Consider the following 25,047-nt stretch of genomic DNA (forward strand, 5'->3'; position numbering starts at 1 on the left):
GGTAGGACACAGATGAATATGGGTTGCACACCTTTCTTCTCTCTGCTGTGTGCACAAAGGGATGTGGCACCGGTATGTTATTGTTGCACAGGTTATATAATCCCTCTTCAATTGTACTTTAGTTGTGTGTATGTGAATACAACTGGGGTAACAAAGCACTAATATTTTAGCATTGTGTTGTTCCTTATGCTAACACAATACACATATTATGCCCATACTCATTCATGCTTCTAGTATGCTTACATACAATGTTATTGGTGCAGTGTAACATGTACATCCATATGATGTGTACACCAGCCTGATTTACATTTTGAATGTCATGAAATATACATGGTGTTGCACATTTAACACCAAATACACACTTTGCTGTGTTGTTTACGGTACTGAAGATGGCATGTCAATGTTTGCAATTTATATATTGTTCCTTTGCATTATAGGTATATCTCCAGTATGACTGATCATGGTATGTATATTTGCTGACATCTCTCATAAGATGTGCCTACATCAATCTTCCTATAATTATTTGAAGTCAAAACCCAACATATTGGTTTAAACACAAATGTTACATATATGTACTTTCTGTATCATGTATATGCATTTAGCTACTCTTGAGCTTTCATGTGCATTGTATTAGAAAATGATTACTCCCATTTCATCACATTTTATGTATGTTTCCTTATTAATTCCATTAATGTAATATAGAGGTGTTTGGAGACAAGGGGATAACTGTAGTTATTTCTTTACTTACGGGAGATCATTCATCACGGATGAAATTGACTGATCATAAAACTCCATGCATGAATGCCTGCAATCACAACAATGCGTACTACATCTTATATTTAGCAATGTTGGTGTTTTGTAATGCTAGGAATTAATAGTCAACATTAATTTAAATTTGTGACGTGTATGTATAAGTCACACGTGTGTGGATGTGTCCTACATGTACCAAGTGTTAAACTGTTAACAGAGAAGACAAATTTGTCACTAATGTTACTGTCATTTAGCATTTATAATTTACCAATATGACAATGTTGGTAATATTTTTGCAATATAAATCACGTCACTTCATCATTATCATGATGATAATTATCAAGTATTGTCACAATTGTAACGTCAATCACGTGCACATTAGCATAGACACACTTTGTAACACAACTGTTTGTGTCTGTATCAATTTGTGTAGGATCCATGTATAACACCGACAAATGATAACACCAGCTTTATTATGGTAGCTTATATCATCATATTGACTATACTATGTATTTTTAGAACGTTTAATAAACACAGTAAACTATAGTTAGTTAGGTTAATGAAATATACACAGAAACGTACTTCATTACATGATGTTGATGTCATAATCAGAACATCATGCATTGTAGGGGACCACAACATCTGGCCAATAACATTATTTGCTACAGTCCCAAACCATTTTATCAACATACCCATGTAACAAGAGATTTTTAACAATAAATGGCTAGTTGGTTGTAAGTGTCCTTTACATTGGGAGAAGGAGTGGCTCAGTGAGTAAAGACACACACTGGCACTGAGATTTTGAAGCAGGGGAGTCTGGTTCAATTCCCGGTGTCGGCTCCTTGTGACCTTGGGCAAGTCACTTTATCTCCCTGTGCCTCAGGCGGCAAAAAATAAATTGTAAGTTCCACGGGCCAGGGACCTCAGCCTGAAAAATGTGTCTGTAAAGCGCTGTGTACAACTAGCAGCGCTATACATGAACATGCTCATATTATAATTATTATTATTATTATTATTCTTATTGTTACATAGTTTCGACAGTCATACGTTCCATTACACAATAGAATTCACAAATGTGTTAGCAGAGTGGGAATGGTTGTTATATATAAAACACACCATGCCATAAAATGATAGTAGTCATTAAAGAACACTCAATAAAAATTCATGAGGCACTATTTTGCAACATCATTATGTTAATTAAGTGCTTATGCAATATAGGCATAAGGGTATCACATTTTTAATTGTTTGTTAATAAGCGCTGCAAGCAATATAAAATTAGTTCCATATGTAGTATAGTAGTCGGTGGCTCCTCCTCACAATCATCTCATATAAAGGTAGACTCTTCTGAAATCATACATTGATCCGATTGTATCTTCCCCGACATCTCTGAAATACAGCAAACACATGATGGTCAAATATGGCACCTTACTATATATGTATCCGTGACAACGCATTACACAGCTCTACTGCACCGACACACTTTATTCGAGCAAATACCCAGTATGTACCTGGCAGATACCTGGAATGCGCCGCTCCTCACCTCTGACAAGCCCCGTTGCGTTTGCCTTCCCAGCCTGGGTTCATGCCTGGCTGACGGGCGGCTGATCTGTTAAATGATAATGATTAGGATTTAATAGGCTGCAATGCTTCGCGTGTCTACCAGATGGCATAAATTCATGAATTGTAATGCAGTATATATATATATACTGTGCAGTATTGCAGCCAGCGGGAATAAAATGCTTCAATCCCTGCCTGGAAAATACCTCAATGCACTCGGGCAGAAAACAGTCACAAACCTCAATACACCCGGGTATACCCGAATTCGTGGGACTAGCCGAGCTCGAATAAAGTGTGTCGCCAGTGTATATGATTGTGTACATACACACGTCACTCACTTATATGTTAGAAGTACAAGTGTACATCAGTATGTAATGTTTCTTTAAATTTGTAGCAGGCATAACTATGTATATGATGTGAACGTTGCCTGTATACTGAAAAATGTGCGCGCACAGCTTAGTGTGCGCACGCACTTCACGCTTGGCTGCACTAACTGTTAGCGCATGCGCAAAACAAAGCGTACGTTGTGCGTTCAATACATCTTGAAAATACCATTAAACATAAAATCTTTATTTCAAATACAATGAATACGAAACTACATTCGTTCTAAACGAGTACATCTGTATTCTTTTTAAACAGACGTGTTTGGACAGAAAGGACGGCCGATAACACAATGCGCAAATGCAATACGTGTGACGTCATGTTAAACCAGCGTGAAACGCACGCTAACACTCCTCCCACTCAATTAACATTCAGCTAACGCCCAGTTGACGCCTACAAACACTGAGCCGCACACATGACACACTGCAGTTACCGTTACTATAACAAAACATGACAGCCAATAGGCTTTGAGGCGCGCACGTCGCTTGGGGGCGGGACTTACATCCGTAATCCTTTTTAAGGACGCCTTGGGCCATGACAAGGGTCCCACGTCATACGTGGTGGACCCGCTTTTAAATGTTGCATGATAACAAAACAGGTATGTGTTAGAGTTATGTTAAAATGTTGCTAATATGGTTAAAGGGATAGGAAAGTACGTATATTTATTCCGTCAGCAATGTGTACTACTCTTTCAGGTTATACTATATTGTATTCGGCAACAATTTCTTTGTGATCGCTACATGTTATGCAGTCTGCAATGTTACGCTGTATCCACGCATTGAAAGGGAAAATGGTGGTTAAAAAAAAAAAAAAAAAAAAAACATTTTAACGCACAGTCAACGCATAACGGTTGTTATATTTACCATTCTTCTAGAATTAACTGTTCGTCTGGCTGCAACTGGTCGCTCCAGAAATGCAAGGCATTTTCATCCACGCTTGACCCACCCGCTGAATCCAGTATGACACACATCTCCTCCATGAAGCGCTCATAGGAATCGCCACTGCTTTCTTCAAACAATTGGTCGGGAGGTAGGTTCATTTCTTCTGGTTCCCATTCCAATGCATTTTCAGCTGAAAGGCTTGGTACATAATCATAGTACTTTTGTTGTTGTACAATGTGGGTTTCAGGAATGGAGGGTGCAGATATTGCAGCAGGTATCGATTCACACGGAACAGTAGTAGCGGATCCATTGCTATTGGCATTAGGAATAAATATGCCTTTCACAACAATATATGTGCCCTCTTTCAGGGTAAAATGCTTTTCCTTTGCAATCTTCCAGAAACCATAGGTGTGTTCTAGCTTATCCTGCACACGTTCAAAAAAGTCATTAGTTGATAAAGTGAATCTTATTGAGGAATTAAAATTCCGCGCATGCCTACGGTCTTGGTAATAAGGATATTTAGCTCGAATCAAATCATAGATTTGGCGTGTGCTTGCTTTGTGTCCGCGTCTGTTTAAAATTGCTTCTGAAACCATGTACTTATAACCTAAGAGGGGATTCATATTGTTAACGAATTCATCAGCCATGTCAGAGTAGCACAAAAGATGTGTGCAGTTCTGTCTTCTTTGCTCATCAAAATGATTCTGCTCAATGGCTAACAAATTCCTGTGTTTCGTTTTCAAGGTCAACAAAAGTAACTACTTTTACTCTTTATTTCAAACGCCAATTGGATGTGTCCTTTTAATTGGTTTAAGTTTTGTGGTTAGTGATAGGCGAATGTGGGAAAAACATGTATCATTTTTTTATCTCGTTTGTGAAAACATTCCTACACTTATTTCAGTAACATTGAGTTTTCTAGAAAAATAACAAAGAGCACTGTGTGAAAATAGTGCTTAGACAGCCATATCAGTAAATACACACACCTGCAAAATGAAATGTTTTTTTCCCACATACATTTCTGTGTGTATTTGAAATTCTGGTTAACTACCTGTCTGCATGAGTTTAAATACGTGTGTATCTATATATATATAAATATATCTCTCTCATAAAAATATATATATATATATATATATAAAGTGTATATTGTACTATATGTATAGTGTGTGTGTGTGTGTGTGTGTGTGTGTGTGTGTGTGTGTGTGTGTGTGTGTATATATGTATATGTATATATGTATATATATATATATATATATATATATATATATATATATATATATATAATGTATCTTTTTTTTTTTTTTTTATATTGCAGGAGTACACACAACATATTGATGGCAGTAAGTAGGCCTTGTATGAAACCTATTTAAATGGTGATAAACATGAGTGAATTAAGTAATAAACATTTGTTTGCACCCAATAATGTTAGAGGCTCGCACTTAGTATAGTTGTCAAACATTAGGCCTGTATTATTAAAATAGTGTGTTTTCACAAGGAAGCATGAAGTGTATGTTTTTTGTAAATACATCTATACCAGTTTAGATAGTACTATATATATATACACACACACACACACACAGTGTGTGTCTGTGTGTGTGTGCATATATCAATACATACTACATATATTTTAGTATAAATTCAGAGATGTTCTTGAAACAAGAACACATAAATGATTAAAGGACAACATTACAATGGCCACCAAAGGTAAGTAATATTTAACACAAAATCCTGCTGTACACGTACAAGAAAGATGTTTGCAGTTAAATAGGTGCTTTTATAATTGCATGAAAATAATATGCACATGCAATGATTACATCAATTAACACACCCAAATGCAATGTTTTGCTGCAAAGTCAATGGCAGCTTCTCTAAACTTAGCAACTGGCTCCTGGTGGACCATTACTGAACAGACGATTAATACATCAATATTTATAACACTATTCATTAATTAGGAGTGTTAACATTTCCAAAACTTCACGTGGACAAGAACATACTTGAAAGTTTGGAAACAACACAGTCTTCAGCATACATACAATAGTAATTAGATAATCTGAAGTCAACAAAACAAGGCCAAAGACATATTTTGTGAATTTTAAAATTTATTTTTTTTGTTCCTTTTGCGAGCGAGTAACAGGCCTGCTTGTTGTCTCTTGAATTTTCCTTTTTCTTTTGCCACCAACTTTAGGTACAACAGAGCCACTTTGAGTGGCCTCTGGCACTTCACGGGCAGGGCTTGTGGCCAGTGACTCACCTACAGGGCTTTTGGGCAGTGACTCACCTACAGGGCTTTTGGGTAGTGACTGTTCACCTACGGGGCTTGTGGCCAGTGACTCACCTACATGGCTTGTGGCCAGTGACTCACCTACAGGGCTTTTGGGCAGTGATTCACCTACAGGGATTTTGGGCAGCGATTCACCTACAGGGCTTTTGGGCAGCGATTCACCTACAGGGCTTTTGGGCAGTGACTCACCTACAGGGCTTTTGGGTAGTGACTGTTCACGGACAGGGCTTGTGCCCACTGACACATGTGAGCAAGTTGGTAGACACTGCACAAGTGATGGTTGGTCTGTTTCATGTGTGTCTTGTTTTGTTTTTGTCGCCTCCTTTGTAGGTGTCTGCTGCTGAATTTGTACAGATGGCAGCGGTAGGATGTCATCAGGAACCTGCACAGCAATGTCTGCTACTTGACCGGTAACATTTGGGCCTGGTGAATGAATATCAGATGAATGTGGTGAAAACTGACCTGCATGAACAGATCCTGCCTGTGAGGTGTTGAATTGTGGTACATTAGTCATTCTCCAGTAATTAGCTTGTGTTTGCTGAACAACTAATGCTTCGAATGAGGTGTTGATTTTTTGCAACTGTTTAGGCACTTCAATGAAGACTCTGTGGAGATGTGCCAATTGTGAAACTGTTTCTTCCTGCAGTGCAATCATCCTTTCCAGCACTGTCATCAGGTCAGAATGGCGACGATTTTCTGCTTCCACAATTTTTCCCTCAGAAGCTACAATTGCATCATATGTGGTATTTGCTGGACGTTTTGGCGGTAAAACAGTTTCAATTGGAACCTCTTCATGGTCACTTGCTTGTATTTGTGTGTCTATGGCGGCGGCGGCGGCATCATCATCATCATCATCATCATCATCATCAAAATCCTCTTCATCATGTTCTACAAATACATGTACACATTATTAAATGGCATGTTAATCTCTGCTGTGTTACTATGTAATTGTACTGTGTCATAAGTAACAACTAACATGTTTCCATACGTTTTATAACCTCACATTAAAAACTACCTTGACTTAAGAATAATGTTTGGACTCAGTATGAAATATGAGTGAATGAAAACTTGCTGTAAACTCACAACTCCTACATGATAGTTAACATCACTAACACAATACAAGTTGCCTTACACTTCATTTTCACTGACACTAAGTAATCCTATTTAAAGAAGATGTGCAAAACAAATAATGAACATGACAACATAACATATAGAAGAGCACATATTATATGGCCACCAACTGATACACTCACCTTCTAGGTGTGTTGAGCTGGCTGACCCAGGTGAAGACACTTGTTCAGTCTCAGGTGACACATGTCCTTCAGGGGCAACTATATATAACAATAACATAAGTTTTACATTTACATGTGTAAATATTGAACAAACAGTTATTGTATGTTCTGTATTTATGAGTACCTAACAGCATCATTTCCTTAACCCAAAATGTGTGTGTGAAAGTGAACATAAATAGTTGTAATAACAATGTACATGCCTGTGTACTTAGAACTTTTGAGTTCCCTAACATAAAACATACTATGTTCCTGCAGTAATGCGTGAGGATAAATAGATAAAATTTGTACATAAAAATCATATGTTGTGTAGTGATATCAGTATCATAATGTACATAACTATCATGAGATGACCATTCACAATGGTTATCATGAAGTTGGTCATATTGCAAAAAGTGTTGTTTTTGGTAGAGGATATGTGTGGTACATTAATATAAGATGTGGCACACATGAATGTGGCTGTGACTAAACAAGACAACACATGCAGTGTGTGATAATGTGTCGTTGATAGTAGTAGTTCAACTATAGATATGAGTGAACTAATGTGTGACGTACGGTTTGATAAGTAATGAGTTGTTGGGGCATTTAGTAGCTAAAGTGAAGCTTTCAAATGAGTGTGATTAACTTCAGTTGTGCTAGTCAGGTTGTAAGAACGGTATTCCCTTCCCCAAAAAGCCTAATCAGCCACACCTTTCAATTACTTGAAACAGGTGAAAATGGTGTGAACTAAGTTTACCCTAAAATGAGGCTGTAATTAGTGTGTGTGCTGAACCCCACCCCCTCTGTTGAAGTGTATGCTGTGATGAGATATTAATTGCAGCTGCTTTAACACAATGGTAGATGAGCTAAATAGTCGTGTGCAGTTTTTAAGTTATGAAAACAATGACATAAAATATGATACGTGTGCCTCATTATGCTGTCTGTATATGACTTAAAGCAAAAATGGACCTTTTCATAAACAACTATAGATGTGTTAGTGCAAGTGATGTTTGTAGGCCGTTGCATGCAATATATTTGATGCATGCTTAAAATAGGCAGTAATGTCATGTTTGTCGGAGTAAAATAAATAAAATACACAATAATATTATACATATTTATGTTCTGTACCTGTAGCTAGTAATAATTTCTCATTAACATGTGTTACACATGTGTACTACCCTGTTGTTCCCCATCTTCGCCCACCATCAATTGCTTCCACTGCAGCAATGCATTTTGGGAATTCACATGTAAATGAGCACGCAATGGCACGTGCTATATTAGTTACTGCTTTTAGTAGGACTACAACATATATGTCTATTTTGAGATATATATATATATACAGAATCAGACATATACATATATAGATGCAGGTATGCTTATATTGTGAAGACAGTATAAAAAGCAGTGTACCTATGCAAAATAACTGTAAGCAACGACACGCCTAGTACAGTAATATTTCTCACCTGGTGGAAATTGTGAGGGGTAAATTCCTATATCACGGTCACCAGGTAAGCCTTCCACGACGACGGGAAGTAATTTTGCCCGAAGCAGCTCCTCCAATGGACTTAATATGAGACGTTGTGGTGTCGGCCCACCTCCAGTGCCAGTAGCATGCACGCGTTGGTGTTGTATTTTCTTTTTCAATTTGGACCTAATATCATCAAATCTCTTGTGACAATTCCGCTTGTCCCTCACATGATTCCCACACGCATTGACACCAATGACTATTGTGTCCCACATTTCTTTTCTGCTTGCTGAACTTGTCCGCCCTTGAAAAACATATAAAATATATGAGGTAAATGATTAATAATAGAAGCACCAGTTTCCTACACTGCTAGCTGTTCCAAGAGATAGCAAACATGCTGTTTTATGTGTAATATGTGAAGCACATGAGCATTCACTACTAAACCTATACATGTAAGCAAGGTTGCATTCATATTGTATGCAGTTATGGCAAATTGACCGCCTGTGTTTAGTTGTCCTTGTAAGGCATGATAAAAAGCTGTGTTTCCAGACTAATTAACATAGAAAGATATTCTGAACCCATATTTGCATATGAACAAAACTCAGATGACCTAGGATCACATGTATTTGAATAATAAATGTAAAGGTACACTTACCTAGTAAATGTCCATATATACTGTCATAGTGCTCCAGAATGCCAGTGACAAGAGCTGTATTTTCCTGGTCATTGAAGCAAGGATTACGTGGCTTCTCCACACGTTTCTTCCGAGCAGGTTTAGGGTCAGAGCTTGGCTGGTGCTGACTGGACTCTCCTTCTTCCAATGGAAGAGCCTCCAAAAGCTGCCCACCAGCAAGCACGCCACCACCATCCACCCCATCAGCAACTGCGCCACCAGCAGCACTCACAGCACCAGCACTCCCACTCCTAGCACCAGCACTCCCACTCCTAGCACCAGCACTCCCATTCCTAGCAACAGCACTCCCACTCCCAGCAACAGCACTCCCACTCCCAGCAACAACACTCCCACTCATAGCAACAGCACTCCCACTCACAGCAACAGCACTCCCACTCCCAGCAACAGCACTCCCACTCCCAGCAACAACACTCCCACTCCCAGCAACAGCACTCCCACTCCCAGCAACACCACTCGGTGCACCAGCAACATCACTCCCCTGAACAGTACGTTCACTCCGACGCGTACTCGCACGAGTAGCACTCCCACTCCCACCAGCATCACTCTTCCCACGCTTTGCGGGCATACTTCCAGCACTCACAAAAAACAGACAACTAATGTACAGCCAATCACACGAAACACTTCCACATATAAAACAAGACAAAGATGTAAACAAAACAACAATGGACAAAGCTCACCCAATACACAACAAGTCTCTCCGTCAATATGCAAATGTTCAATCAGCCAGCTCTGTGCGTCTCTCTCTCTCTCTCTCTCACTCCCAACAACACAGAGAATGATTAGCAGTACACGTTGCCTTTAAATATGGCGCGCAATCCAATACATGCTTGTTTCGCCTGATTCAGCAAGATTTGTGATTGGGCAACCTATCAGCACCCCGCCACGCACGCCGATACACCTGTGTGTGATCGGATAATCATCGTGAGAGTGGGCGGATTTGTTTTCGGGTTGATTTTGAATGTATTCGGCACTTACTGCATACGGAGAGGAAAAATCGCCATTAACATGACTAATCGGTAAACTTGCCGATTTCACTTAATCGACGCTTACTGCATGAGGCCCTAAGTCCTGATGAAGGTATCGTTTTACACGTCGATTCTTTTTCAATAAATGTTTTATTTTAAGACTGGTTTACAGTTGGACCTTTTTGTATGTTGATATGTGATTGCAATTGCAGCAGGGCAGCAACAAACAATCACCCAGCAAACACACTGCTGTGTTGTCGTCCTTCTTCCTTCTCAGTTATTTTCTGTTTTGCCCACAACAAAGTGAAAACATCTTTTTGATTTACTACATTCAGTATATTTGCTTTTTTTTTTTTAGTGCTGGAGAACATTTCTGTTTTAATCTGCTTAACCCTTGCTACACACCCATATCCTGCGTTCTGCTACCTCTAAGACCTATTACTAAAATAATTCTTGCTCAGCTATTTTGCCGTAATCACTGTTGAAAGTAGCTGCAGTAATAAATGAGGAACTGTGAAAGGGAGAGATTGCTAATTTCCTGTTGATTTCTTGCATTGTTCTAGATGATAAATTCTGTATTATGCCACCTAATGCCCTATTCTGTACATTCTATTCATTCTATACACAAAAAAATATTTGAGGTATAAAAAATTAAACGACTAATAAAGATGTAACACTTGTAGTGCAAACTAAAACAGCAAAAACATAAATATTCATCCTTATGTCCTGTACAATAATACAGTGTAGAGAATGCAGGATCAATGTGAAACTGAAAGAGATAAAGTTATACAAATTATGGCTTAGGCCTACAACATTATCAGTGCCCTTAATAAAATGCTGCATATTAATGTAAACGTGTCCTGTTCAGCCATAATGCATTTGTATTCAGTATAATATTACCTTGTTGCCTAGGTCCTGAGTGTCATGGTTATGACATTTAAACAGTTGGAAGCCTACTTGATATCATGTCTCAGGCCTCACACTTAAGACTAAGGGACTGCTAAAAATGAGATAGACCATGTGACTGCGTAATGCTAAAGACCCCAACAGTAGGATAAATGAATGAATGAATAACCAGATATGTTTAGGGGGACCCCTAAACATAAACTTGATAGAAGACAGGTACTGGGTTGCAGTCCCGGATGGTAAGTTCACTAATAAGTGACGCTGTTGTTAACAATAACACCAGGAAGATTGAGCATAATAACACCCTATAGCGTACCAATTGTCTAAATAAAGTCCTGAACAGGAACACATGTAGCAAGCGATTGACTGACTCTGAGTGCTGCACAGTCCATGCGATCCAAAGGTGGGGGGGGTCCCCAGGTGTGCTTCTGTCCAAGGGGTAGGCTAGTAGAGAATGAGAAAAACTGGAAGAGCACTACTACCAGTTTTTCTCCTTCTCTAAAAATGAGATACAACTTTTCTTTTTCAACTGTGTGCTTGGCTTTCTCACCCTTATATAATCAGGGGAATCGCATAACACCAGCAAACAACTGATACATCTGCAATTAAAAAAAATGAATTCTGACATTGTCACTTAAATCTGCCTGGCCATGGAAACGGAACCTTGGTAAATCTTCACCAAAGAGCGCCAACAATTGACAAAGCTCTAAAACCCATAAATCCTGATAGAAATGTGAAAAACATCAATACACCTATTTGTCTCAAATGCAGAGTCCCTCTGCGCAAGTAGAGTCCTTGTGGATTTTTTAACCGGTCTGTGCAGCTGTAAGTCCAAAAGGAGGGGGGCTACCCAATCCCCCATTTCAGCGATCTCCAGGAGGGGGACGTAATGAAGTAAGTATCAGTAAGTGCCAATCACATTGGTCTTGGAGTCCAAAGCTTGTTCTTCATCCGACATCAGAGGAGTATTCAGCAGCCTGTGTCACTGCTCATAAACCCTCATTGACGGACACCATTAAGTAGAAGGACCAGAGGTTAAATCTCTAAATGCTGCACCAGGAACAACATACAACACAGATCGCACAAGAAATTACATCAAGATGTATCCCGACGGGTATCCTATGTCAGACGTTCTTCATCGGTGGAAAACGTACACCCTGTTCTTAGAAATCAATTGCTCCCTTCAATTTTTACCTTACATGACCTTCCACTTGCATCGCCTGTCTCCCACATCAATATGACACCTTGATTTTTGAATGGGAACCTTTCAATTAGAAGGATTAGGCAGCATTCATCCCTCAGGGCTTTTTTTAATCGTAAAAGGGATATTTTACACTATTTACGCTCAAACGACATTTTATGAATGGTGAACATCATTTTTTTTTAATAGTACTAAATTCACACAAAGAAGTATATTTTTATTATGCACATTTTCAAAGTTTGTTCCTTTTCACTCCATTTTCTTTTATGTCTGTATTTTCTGTATCCCACTTCTTTCAGCCAACCCATCCACCAGAGAAGGTGTTAGAGTACTGTGAGAGGAAAGGTGGTGAAGTTGTGGGTGGGAGATACATAAGACCTGCATTTGCAAATTATACCTATCCCTATTAAGGGTTAAAGGCCCAGGAAGGTTTCGCAAATGAAGACAGGTGCAGATCACCTGTCCTTAATTAACAGAGTATAAGAAAGGGCAGGCTAGGTCAGTTCTTCCCTCTCCCCTTATTCCAGCTAAGGCTGCGAACCCGCTACCTCCTTCCGACAGGGCTGACTACGTACTGTGACGCGTCAGCCAGCCGATGCTGCAAAAATCTTGTGAATTTCGGCGTTGACGCATCACGTGGTACGCGAGTCAGCCAATGGGGAGGAAAGGAGGGAAGGAGCTAGGTGGGAGGCGCCTTGGGCGGGGAGCAGGGAAGGAGCTGCGTGTTATTAAAGTGTGTGTATGTGTGTGTGTTTTGTGTGTGTATATGTATGTGTGTGGGGGGGCGGACGGCACCACGATCGGAGCCCGCCCCCCTCCCTCTCCGGCTCCCGGCTCCCTACAGACTGCATATCGCGGTCTGTGTCTGTCAGCGCCCCGCCTGTCTGCAGTGCGGGCGCGCTGACTGAGGGAGCGGGGCCTTAGCCTAAGAGAGCTGGATGCTACAGACAGGCACTGGCCTGCAACAGGTTTGGTTTATGATAACTGTTTTATTGTTTGGTAAGTGGGAAAGCCACCCAAAAGATAGCTAGAGAATTGCTGTCTAGTTAATGCTCAGATAGAGCAAGGAATTTATTTTGATTCTTTTGTTTGCCGTGATTTTGTCCACTAGAGTGACAAAGAAAATAAAGCCTTTAAACCAGAGCTGGATGGTCCTGTGACTGTGCTTTACCCTAAAAGACGGTGGGGTTTAAGGTTCCCAAACAAGAACCCTTCAGACAAAAAGTGTATTTTGTCATGGTACCAAATAAGTGAAAATTGTATTAGCCATATTAATCATGGAGACGTTCAGAATAATTATTGGTTGAAGCCTTTAAATGGACCAACACAATAGTGCTTAATAAATATCAGAAAGTACAGCGATTCTGAACATTCTTTTTGATGTGTAGTGTGAGACTGTATGCTGTACAAACTCTTTCACTCATAAATGGGCTCTGATGGCTCATTAATGCAGATATGATATACAGTAGGTCATATTCAGCAAATCTGCATTAACATTCTTCATAGATGAAATTCTAGTGTACAGAGTTTCAAAAACCTCTGAGGTTTCTTCTTCGTGTATCACCACCTACATTGAATCTGCTGATCTCCAGGATCAAACGTTTAACTACATGGTCCATTAAAGGTACATTCTCATTAAAAAAAAATCAATTTATTAATTATTTACTATTTATTAGCAACATTTATTATTGGCAATCTGTATAGTTATGCACCAAGCAGACAGTGGGGCAAGTCTAGTTAAAACATACTAAACTAAATCCCATTATCATGATAAAGTAAACCTAACCATACAAAATAATGCATTATATCATGTCTGTTAACTCCCTAACCACTTGTGACAGAGCAGCCTGTTGGCGAGGACAGACGATTCCACACATGCATTTCTGGGTAAACTATAATAATGAGTGGTTTTATTCTCCACAAAAACAACTGAACATTTGTGCACTGTCCCTTTAAGGCAAAACATAAATCATAAAACAAACACCTATTCCCATTATTTTAAATTCACGTATGAGTCACAATAATCATATTAATTATTTGGATATTCACTTGTATATTCATCTTTCTCTCACCATCCAAATGGAGGTGTTTAGAAAGATCAATTCATGGAATACATTTCTAAGGTCAGACAGCAGTCACAAAAGGCCTTTAATTAAAGGGATTCCTTATGGACAATTCCTTAGGTTGAGGAGGCTATGTTCCTCTGATGAGGTGTTCATACACCAATCACAAGATCTTATGCACAGATTTAAAACTAGAGGTTGTGATGATGTAACAATACAGAATGCTTTGATCATGCTTTTCGGCTAAATCGGCAGGATTTAATCTCCAAATGTGGCAACAAGTCTGCCAAAAAATCCAAGGAAGTTAACTGTGGGTCAGAAACTCCCTTCCTTATAACAAAATTCAGTAACCAGGCTCAACAAATCAGGTGTATCATCAATCAACATTGGGGTGTCCTAGGCCTTGATTCTGAGCTTTCTCCCTTCATTGAAAAGGGTCCCAAATTGGTATTTAAAAAAGCCAATACTTTGGCTACCCATCTATCACCAAGTCTGTTCTGTTCAGAACGTATACAGCACAATTTGAACTAAAGGCCCCAAAAGGTTTTTTCAAATGTGGAGTATGCAAAATGTGTGAATTTGTTCTTCCAACTAAATCTTTAAAAGTGAAAAAAAAATGAAAAACCCCTATGTTATCCAATCATTTATCAACTGTAATACACGTTGTGTATTACATTTGGTGTAAATGTACCAAGGGCTACGTTGGGAGAACAATTAGGCCCTTAAAAGAGCGTATGAGGGAACACGTACGATTCATTAGGAACAGGGATTTAAAACACGCTGTTTCAAAGCATTTAGTTGAATGCCCCCAGGGTGGCGTTGGATTTTATGGCGATTGAGCACATTGAAGCTCCTATACGTGGAGGAATCTCCTAACGAAAAAGAGTTGTTTTGGGTCTTTTCATTAGACACGCTTAGTCCAGCTGGCATAAATATAGATTGGGAACTTCAACATTTTTTGCAATAGGTGTTTCCTCTCTCATCTTACTTTAGTTCTTGGTCTATGTTTTTTCTTTGAGAAATGGTTTATAATTTGTAAAACAATATATGAGTCACTCTTATATCAGAGAATCCAATGGACCGGTTAAGTTCAAATTTTATTATGACTATTTCTGAAATAAGGTATGAGTAACTCTTGTATTAGGGACTCAGAACACTCATTCTGTAACATTGATTTAATGTACACTGGCGACACACTTTATTCGAGCTTGGCTAGTCCCACGAATTCGGGTATACCCGGGTGTATTGAGGTTTGTGACTGTTTTCTGCCCGAGTGCATTGAGTTATTTTCCAAGCAGGGATTGAAGCATTTTATTCCCGCTGGCTGCAATACTGCACAGTATATATATATATACTGCATTACAATTCATGAATTTATGCCATCTGGTAGACACCTGAAGCATTGCAGCCTATTAAATCCTAATCATTATCATTTAACAGATCAGCCGCCCATCAGCCAGGCATGAACCCAGGCTGGGAAGGCAAATGCAACGGGGCTTGTTAGAGGTGAGGAGCGGCGCATTCCAGGTATCTGCCAGGTACATACCGGGTATTTGCTCGAATAAAGTGTGTCGGTGCAGTAACGATCAAGTTCATATTTGCACTAAGGATATGTCATTCTTCATCTCTGTTATATAGAGATATTTTTTTATATTCTCCCATACATTATTATTTAAATAATGGTATTTAAAAATGATTATTTATTGTATTATTCTTCAATTACATTAATAATTTTGGGAGATATAATTCTAGTTATCATTATTATTATTTTTCTTTCTTTTCTATGCTTTTTTTGTTTAATTATAGGTCTGTTCCGGATTTAGATTGTAGCAAAAGTTTGTATATTTTATGATTATTTTATTTTTAATTCTTTAGACTCAGGATTATGCAGTATATCCAATAGAATTTAAGGTCATTTATCAATATTGATTAGTGTGTTTTGCGAATGCATTTTCCTAAGAGTCTATAGGTGTTTTTCGGTTTTTAATCTCATATATTATTGTTCCGCCCTGTGTACGTATCTTTTACCTGCACCTCAGTTTGTGAATAGGATACTGATTTGTTAGCAGTGGGTTAAGTTACTTTTCATTTGTCTGCCATGTCGATACGTCATGGGAAAGAGGGGGGCATCGTGGGTATTTAGTCGTGCTGTTTGTTACTATGTTTTACTCTATGATAAAGTGCGGTCACCTGCATGAAAAGCGTAAGAGGTTCCTCGTGCTACTTTTATGCGCCTACAATAAATGTTTGTGTACCGTGAAGCAAGCAGTCCGGTCTCCATCTTTCCTCTCATGGCAACTGCACCGCCGTTCAAACCTCCTTCTCCATGCTGAATCAACTTGGTAGGAGCACACCGACAGCACCCGGAGTCCCACAGTTCTAATGAGTGAGTAACCATTACTTTGGTATACCCTTAGACGTTTGTTTGCTGCAATCAAGTCACAGTTCAAAGAACACCTTTGCTAAGTTCATGTAAGATATACCTAATGTATTAGGCTATTGAACAAGCATATGAAGTGATGTATTTGAGGTGGCTGACAACGTGGGATGATCCATGAAAGGGTTAATCAAGCTGTCTTTTGAGTAGGATCAAGGTACAAGGTGCTACACTTTGCACGCTATTCACATGGACATATCTGGTTAGCATCGCAGGGGGTCTTTTCTCCCAGTTCTACTTAATTATGGTCAGGGGTGTCTCCTGGCCTCCATTCCAAGGTACATGTTCATAATCAGCCCTTTCTGGTAAACTCCCCTTTGACAGTATGACTCAAAGCTGGCGATCTCAGGAAAGGCTGTAGTGTATGATGTTTTGTTCACAAAATGTCGTAACTGAAGGTATTTGAATATATTCAGGTCATGGGCCTCATACTTGCTGCATAAGTCCTGGAAGCTAAGAATCTTCCCTTAACCCAGGAGATCTGCTACTGTCCATTTTTTTTTTTATTATAATGGTCAAACTGTTGTGGTTCACATCCCAGTGGGAAATCCGGGTTATGGCATAGAGGCGTTAATTGGGATGGTGATGAGGTGAGTTTATATTTCCCTTTGGTTCTATTCCAGATAGTCCATGTGCATCCCATCTGGCCCAAATTGAATCTTATAGCATCCGAGTCCTTTCCCCCGGGAGACCATAGGGAGTTTGCTAACGGAGTACTCCCTGAATAATGGGATTTAATACCCAGCTAGCAAAACAGCTTCAGGTAAGCATTCCAGACAACTGCCTGTCTCAACTGGGCAGCCTGATATTTTAGTATATCTGGGAACCCCATGGCTCCCCTTGCTCTCATTGCCAACATGACTGATCTCGCCATCCGAGGCCTTTTATTTTGCAATATAAATTGGAAGATTAGCCTCTGCAGGTTTTTAAAACTCTGATATTGTGATTTGGATTGGGAGAGTCTGAAAGTAATATAAGAGTCTAGGGAGAATTTTCATTTAAACTAATATTATCCTTCCAATCCAAGAGATCTGGTATTTGTCACAGCTTTGTAGGTCATTCTTAATCTTATTAAATAGGGGGGGGTGGTAGTTGCATTGGATAAGGGAGCCATAGTGTCTGGCTAGCTTGACTCCAAGGTATTTGATATGGGAATTACTCCATTTATACTTAAAATTTGTTTGTAGTAATTTAATTTCTCGTGGCAGGAGGGTCAAATTTAGGGCTTCTAATTTGTCATTTATCTTATAGCCCGAGATTCTGCCAAATTCTGTTAATACAGATTGGAGGTTGGGTAAGGTTATTTGGGGGTTTGATAATGATAGAATAATATCATCCGCGAATAGGGATATTTTGTAATCTATGTCACCTATGGTGATACCTTGAATGTCTGGGTTGTTTCTAATATTTGAGGCGAGGGGTTCTATTGACAATGCAAAGAGAAGGGGAGACAGGGGGCAGCCCCGTCTGGTGCCGTTTTTGATTTTTATTGAGTCTCCGTTGTTTCCCGGGAGTTTGACCGAGGCCATAGGACTCTGATATAAGGCTCTGACACCCTCTAAAAATGGGCCCTCGAATCCAAATTTTTGCATGGTTTTATCCCAAAATTGCCAATGTATTCTATCGAATGCCTTCTCCGTGTCAAGGCTCAACAAGACCGCTTTAATACCGGTGAGATGCACATGCTCAACATATCAATTATTTTCCTTGTATTAACTGAGGCTTGCCTACCCATGATAAACACTACCTGATCTATATGGATCAATCTAGGAAAGATGGGGTTTAGCCTATTTCCAAGGATTTTACTATAGATCTTAAGATCCGTGTTTAGTAATGATATTGAGTGATAGCTGCCACATTGGAGCGGGTCCCGATCTTCTTTATGAATTATGGCTAGATTTGCTGCGGCCATGGGTGCCTGGATCCGTTCCCCCTCCAAGAATGAGTTAAACAACTCAAGCATGCATGGAGCAAGAATCGGGAGAATGTCTTGAAGTATATGTTTGTGAGACCGCCTGGTCCTGGGGATTTTGCTGCCTTTAGCGCTTTAACTGCCTTCATTAGTTCCAGTTGTATTCTTTTCTTATTTAAGGTGTCTCCTCTGTTTGAGTCAGTTGGGGCAATTTGAAGTTTTCTAGGTATTGCGAAATCGCATCTATGCTAGCGGTTTTCTTCCCAGGGAGGCCCTAGGTTGTATAGTTTCGTATAGTATTTGGTGAACTCGAGGGCTATGTCCTTCTCGTTATGAAGGATTTTACATGCTTTTTATCATAGATATTTGTGATCTGACCTTTATCCCTCTTAGTCTGTTAGCCAACAATTTATAAGCTTTATTGCCTTTAACGTAATAGTGCTGTTTGGTCCATTTAATGCTCTTTCCGTGTCCTCTAATTGAATCTGTCTTAATGTTAACCTAGCCGCTGTAAGGGATTTATACAGTCTTTTTGATGGGTTATTTTTATGTTGTTGCTCTAGACTTGTTATTTTGTCTATATTTCTTTATAGGCTTTGAGTTTACTTTTTTTTTTGTGGGACGTGATTGAGATGAAGTCGCCTCGTATTGTCGCGTTATGGGCTTCCCATAATATCGCGGGTGTTGATACCGTTCCCTTGTTGATTTGAAAATATTCTGTTAATGACCATTTAATTGCACTTTCAATTTCGGGATAATTTAGAAGGGAATCATTAAGCTTCCACCGGAATATGTTGTTCTTATGGAAAGGGTATGTAAGGGTCAGGTCAATTGGCGAATGGTCCGACCAAGTTATTGGACCTATATTCAATCCCAGAGATGAATGGAAGATATTCTTGAAGACCAACAAGTTGTTGATTCTTGAATATGTTTGGTGTGAAAGAGAATAAAATATGTAATCTCGTTGGCCTGGATGTTGAGCTCTCCAACCGTCAGTTAAAGAAAACTCGTAAGTAGGTCCCTGAATTTTTTAGCTGTCTTATAGACATGGGTTGAGTGTGTCTTGTCCAGTATAGTTGACTTATTTATTTCTGGTGCTGTCACCATATTCATGTCTCCACCCACTATGATAGATGTTCAGTATTGGGGCTCTATTGTTTCTAATACCGTCTGCACTACTGCACCGACACACTTTATTCGAGCAAATACCCAGTATGTACCTGGCAGATACCTGGAATGCGCCGCTCCTCACCTCTGACAAGCCCCGTTGCACTTGCCTTCCCAGCCTGGGTTCATGCCTGGCTGATGGGCGGCTGATCTGTTAAATGATAATGATTAGGATTTAATAGGCTGCAATGCTTCGCGTGTCTACCAGATGGCATAAATTCATGAATTGTAATGCAGTATATATATATATATACTGTGCAGTATTGCAGCCAGCGGTAATAAAATGCTTTAATCCCTGCTTGGAAAATAACTCAATGCACTCGGGCAGAAAACAGTCACAAACCTCAATACACCCGGGTATACCCGAATTCGTGGGACTAGCCAAGCTCGAATAAAGTGTGTCGCCAGTGTAGGTCAGGTTGGTTCTCATTTGGCGCATATATGTTAACTAGAGTGACGGAAGTGCCGGCTAGGGAGCCATGTATTATAACAAATCTGCCCTCCGGATCTGTGATAATTTTTTCGGCATTGAATGGGATTCCTTGTTTGATTAGGATTGCTACTCCTCTTTTCTTACTAGTGAATGATGAGTAATATGCTTGTGGAAAAGTGTTTCTGAATGTGTTGAGGGGGCTGCAGACATTAAAATGTGTTTCCTGTAAGAAAAGGATATATCCTCCAGTTCTTTTTAATTCTAGGAGCGCCAGTCTCCTTTTTTTATTCGACTGAAGGCCTTTGACATTTTGAGAAATTAACTTTAGAGAAGTGAGATTAGCCATGAATTAGAAGTGTAAGATTGTGGAGTTGTGATACCACCCACCTTCCCTCGGTGGGGTCTTGATTTATAGTTAGCCCTTCTAAGAGAGATTGGGACATGTGCCCTATAGGGTTTGCAATTGGGTGTATAATGCATGTAAAGCCCAATATTATCGTTAGGTTTGCTGTCTGGGGCTGGAGAGGGAGGTCAGGGAGATTGGGGGGGCAGTTGAATTAGTAGATCAACAACCTCCACAGCCATGACAAAATCCATCGTGCAGACCAGCACCAGGTGTAAAACTTTAATTACTTCCTTTTTCTGGGGTACTGATTGATACCGCAGGCTGCAGGGGGGTGGGATTGAGGGGAGATGATGGGACACGAGACAGCAACCCGGCACCATAGTTTTTCCCAGGCCTACCAGAGGGCCTCAGCTTAGGGGTAAATGGAGTACCTCACCGGGCTCTATGTACTTCCGGGTATGTGCCACAAAAATGGTGCTGGGTGTGGTCGGAAGAGTCGCCTCTCGTGGCTCCTCCAGCCATGTACGTTCTTAGTAGATGGAGGTAGGGGGGAGGGGAAAGGGGGAAAGCAGCCGTCTCATCGTAGGGGGGGAGATAGCTCTAAGTAGTTTACTCATCCGCCCTAGAGGGCTTCTGGCTCGCCAATCTTTCTGAAGCTCGCTGGGGCAATATTTTACAGTCTGCTGCTCGCACCCTCACAGGATCCTGTTGGTGGTTTTCAGGAGATATTCCCAATGATTTCAAGAACGTCAGCTTCTTCTGGAGTGAGGTGCTTCCCATTCTTGACTGCTATCAGTTTGAACGGGAACCCCACCGGTAGCGGTGGTTCAGTCTAGTGTGAGAAGGGGTCTAATTCTGGAAATATTTAAAAGAAGCAGCAGGATTTGATGAGACACTGTATCTGTGGGAAAAAGAAGAGAGGGTTTCAAAATGACTTTGACATAGGTCTTGAAGCAAGGGCCGCCAACCAGAGGATGGGGGGGGGGGTTGCAGCTGGGACTGCTGTCCCAGGCCCGGCCAGTCAAGAAAATATAAAGGGCATTGGGGTGTTTGTGTATCAATTAGCAAAGTTTTTTTTTTTTTTTTTTACCACTGTTTGTATTCATTACAAGACACGACTGTGCTATATATAATAAGTGATGATCAATTGCTCTGTCAGGTTATTCACAAGGGACACACAGTGGTCCTGTGTCCTACACTCATGGCCAGTCTTACTAATTTCCTGCTCATTTTTCAACTCTTATTCTCCTTTTCCATCTGGTCTTCCTCTCCTGTTTGCTTCTCTCATCTTCATCCTCTTTGTCCCACTGCTGTTTTCTTTTACATAGTTATATAGTTTCATATACAGTACAAGATAGACAAAAGACATATGTCAATTGAGTTCAACCTATGTTAAATTTAGACGACAGATACAGAACTTATCCTATATTTGTCATTACAGTATTTTGATCAAGAGCAAGGCAAACAAAAAACGCTAGCGAATCATTATCCAGTGATGTCTCATAAGGGGAAAAAATTAATTCCTTCCTGACTCCTGTGTGTGACTTTGAAATTATAGGATAGCCTCAATTACTGTAGCTCATACATACAATTGTAAATCAACTTATACATTTAGTGGACTTACTTAAACAAATGTTCTCACCCTTGGGCCAAAAATTTGACTTTTTTTCTCCTTTGAAAATTGTTATTGTTTAAAATGGGGTCCCTGAAAAGGACAATGCATGTCGATAAAGTATTTCCTCCAACCTTAACCTCTCCTGTGTCTGCCAGAGAACTAATCAGCTGAAGGGGGAGAGGGAAGGGCACTTGCCTATGCAAGGTCACTCAGAGTAACATCACACAAGGAGCATTTGCTAAAGAAAATTAAATCCCTCTCCAGTTTCTGCTTACTATGTTACTAATTATTACATATATTATATTCACACATATATTTATATATACACATACATATACATACATACATACGTGTGTGTGTGTGCGTGTGTGTGTATATATATATATATATATATATATATATATATATATATATATATATATACATACATACATACATACATACATACATACATACATACATACAAAACAAAACAAAACAAAACAAATATGTAGAGGTATCTGTACTGTTAGCCAGGCTTAATAATAAAATTAACATTCAGGGATCATTTAACACCTTAAGTCATAAATCGCATACAGCACAGAGGGAGGGATTGGCTTCGGTCACAGATACATTCGAGGATATACTGTTTTTAAGTAAAAACCTTTCTTGCTTCATTCATTGTAACACCGCCGGAAGAAGAGATCAGTGTATCTCGAAAGCTCGCACAAATAAAAGCATTTTGTTAGCCACAGAATGGTATTGCCTATTCGTTTTTGTTGTTACGAGACACATATATTACAAGTGATGTATACAATTCTTTGTCTACAGTAAGTGTCATTTTATTCTACTTTATTTGGCATCAAAACTGTGCCCTAAATTTGCCTAACGTTTGAAGAAGCAAGTAAGAAATAATAACTAAAAAATTCTGTGCATCGAAACACATTTCATTGTGTTGATACATAACATAGCTCCAATGTATCTCCTAGCCATAAGTGATCTGGGATGTGTCATTTTGTTTCTTTAAAGCTGCAGACCAAGCAATATCCTACGTGTTTTTTTTTAAATAAATATATAAATCAGTTTTGTACTATGAGAAAATACTTGTAGCATTTTTTTAAACAACCCTGAATGATATTTTTAGTGTATTATAACGTAACAAGCATTTTTTGTTTCTATAGCAATCATTTAAAAAGGCACATCAGCTTCCTCTTCTTAAACAGGCTCTGGCACATCCCTTTGAGCCCTGCACTCTCTCTAGCAGTGCACCAATTGTATCTAGTGACTGTCTGGTCACACGATCTTCCCCACAGAACTTTGCATCTTTCTGCTGCACTGCCAGCCATTTAGTGAACTCTGAGCCAAATCTTTGCTGATCAGCGACTTAGCTAATTACTTATCATTGTGTGGCTTGTATTGTGCACAAATTAAAGGGAAACATTTATTTATTTTTAATTTAAAAAAAATGGCAGCTTGCTGCTTTAAAAACATTTGCCTCCTGGGAATTATTATAATTCCAAACTGTTACACCAGTAGTCAGGGATGGGACCTTATAAGCAAAGATTTGTGGCAATGGAAACATATTGAAGATACCACTGGCCCTTCGTGCTTTATTATTCAATCTCAAATCATATCACAATTAGATGATCCAATATTACTTTGCTTGTGATAACATTTATAATTGAATAATAAAGCAGTAGGTAGGCAGGGCTATGGATCACATACTGATAACTCTGGTTTTCTAAATTTGTGACACATTTGATCATCTAGAGAAGGACTTGGCAAAACTATATGTAAAAATGCTCTTCTTTTAAGCTCTGACAATTCTCCCAGAGGGGGGTGATCCAATCCAGGCACCTGAGGGACCATTTGAGCAAGTTAGGCCCAACTTCCTTTCTCGGCCTGCCGGGCACCCCAGAACCACTATGCCCACGACACATGTCTCCTCCCCGGTCATTGGCCCTGAATGGGGGTTATTAATTAATCTGTGATAGGGTCAGAGTACAATCATGCAGAAACTCCCATTGAAGATATCGCTATCAATATTCAATTAATAATCCCCATTTATTACACATGTAGCAGGCTTCATTGTTAATTTTGGTGGGATATGATGAGAAATGTTGGAATATTATGCAAAAAGACGTTCATTGAAGCCTATGGAAATTATATCCTGCATTATAACAAGATATATTATTAAACCTTCTACATCTGTATTTTTGAGGATGAGAGAGAAAAGTACTCAAATTGTGCAAAATTTTATTTTTCATGTATGTTGCTCTCAAACTCAGATTGGACTCTTATTTAAGTCCTGTTAAGACATAGCTTTATTCTGCTTTGACAGAGTGATTTGAACAATGAAGCTCATCCCAAAGAGTTGACACATGCAGTGCTATTGAAGTCAATCCTTCTGGCATAGCAATGGTTAAAGTGCAAGTTCTTTCACCGCAACAGTGAATTACTTGTTGTACTGTGGCAGTAAGGCTCCTCTATGTTTACACATACACAATCTTAGCAAGATCAAAATCCAGGCCCACCATAATGTATGTATGTATGTACTGTATGGTCAATTGGATGTGCATTGAGGCTTCTTTGTTAATTGTAGTAAGTCCCCTCTAGCAAAGCTGAAGAGCTACAATCAAGATATTAATTATTAGCACCTGGCCATACCTATGAGTGCCTGTAATAAATCATATTTGAAGAAGGAATAGCTGTCTGTTATATGATGTGATTTCCTTATTATGGTTACATA

General features: G+C 39.4%; 1 protein-coding gene across 1 annotated transcript in view; it reads right to left on the reverse strand.

The window, feature by feature from the left end:
* Positions 1 to 25,047, reverse strand: part of LOC142494677 (uncharacterized) — a 53,621-nt gene that overhangs the window by 16,388 nt on the left and 12,186 nt on the right. Inside the window, exons 3-4 of the mRNA XM_075599110.1 lie at positions 7,101 to 7,178; positions 5,902 to 6,735 (exon numbers count right to left, since the gene is read on the reverse strand). Coding sequence (XP_075455225.1) covers positions 5,902 to 6,735; positions 7,101 to 7,178 — 912 coding nt within the window. The remainder of the gene's footprint in view (positions 1 to 5,901; positions 6,736 to 7,100; positions 7,179 to 25,047) is intronic.

The sequence above is a fragment of the Ascaphus truei genome, chromosome 5, assembly GCF_040206685.1.
Source record: "Ascaphus truei isolate aAscTru1 chromosome 5, aAscTru1.hap1, whole genome shotgun sequence".
NCBI lineage: Eukaryota > Metazoa > Chordata > Amphibia > Anura > Ascaphidae > Ascaphus > Ascaphus truei.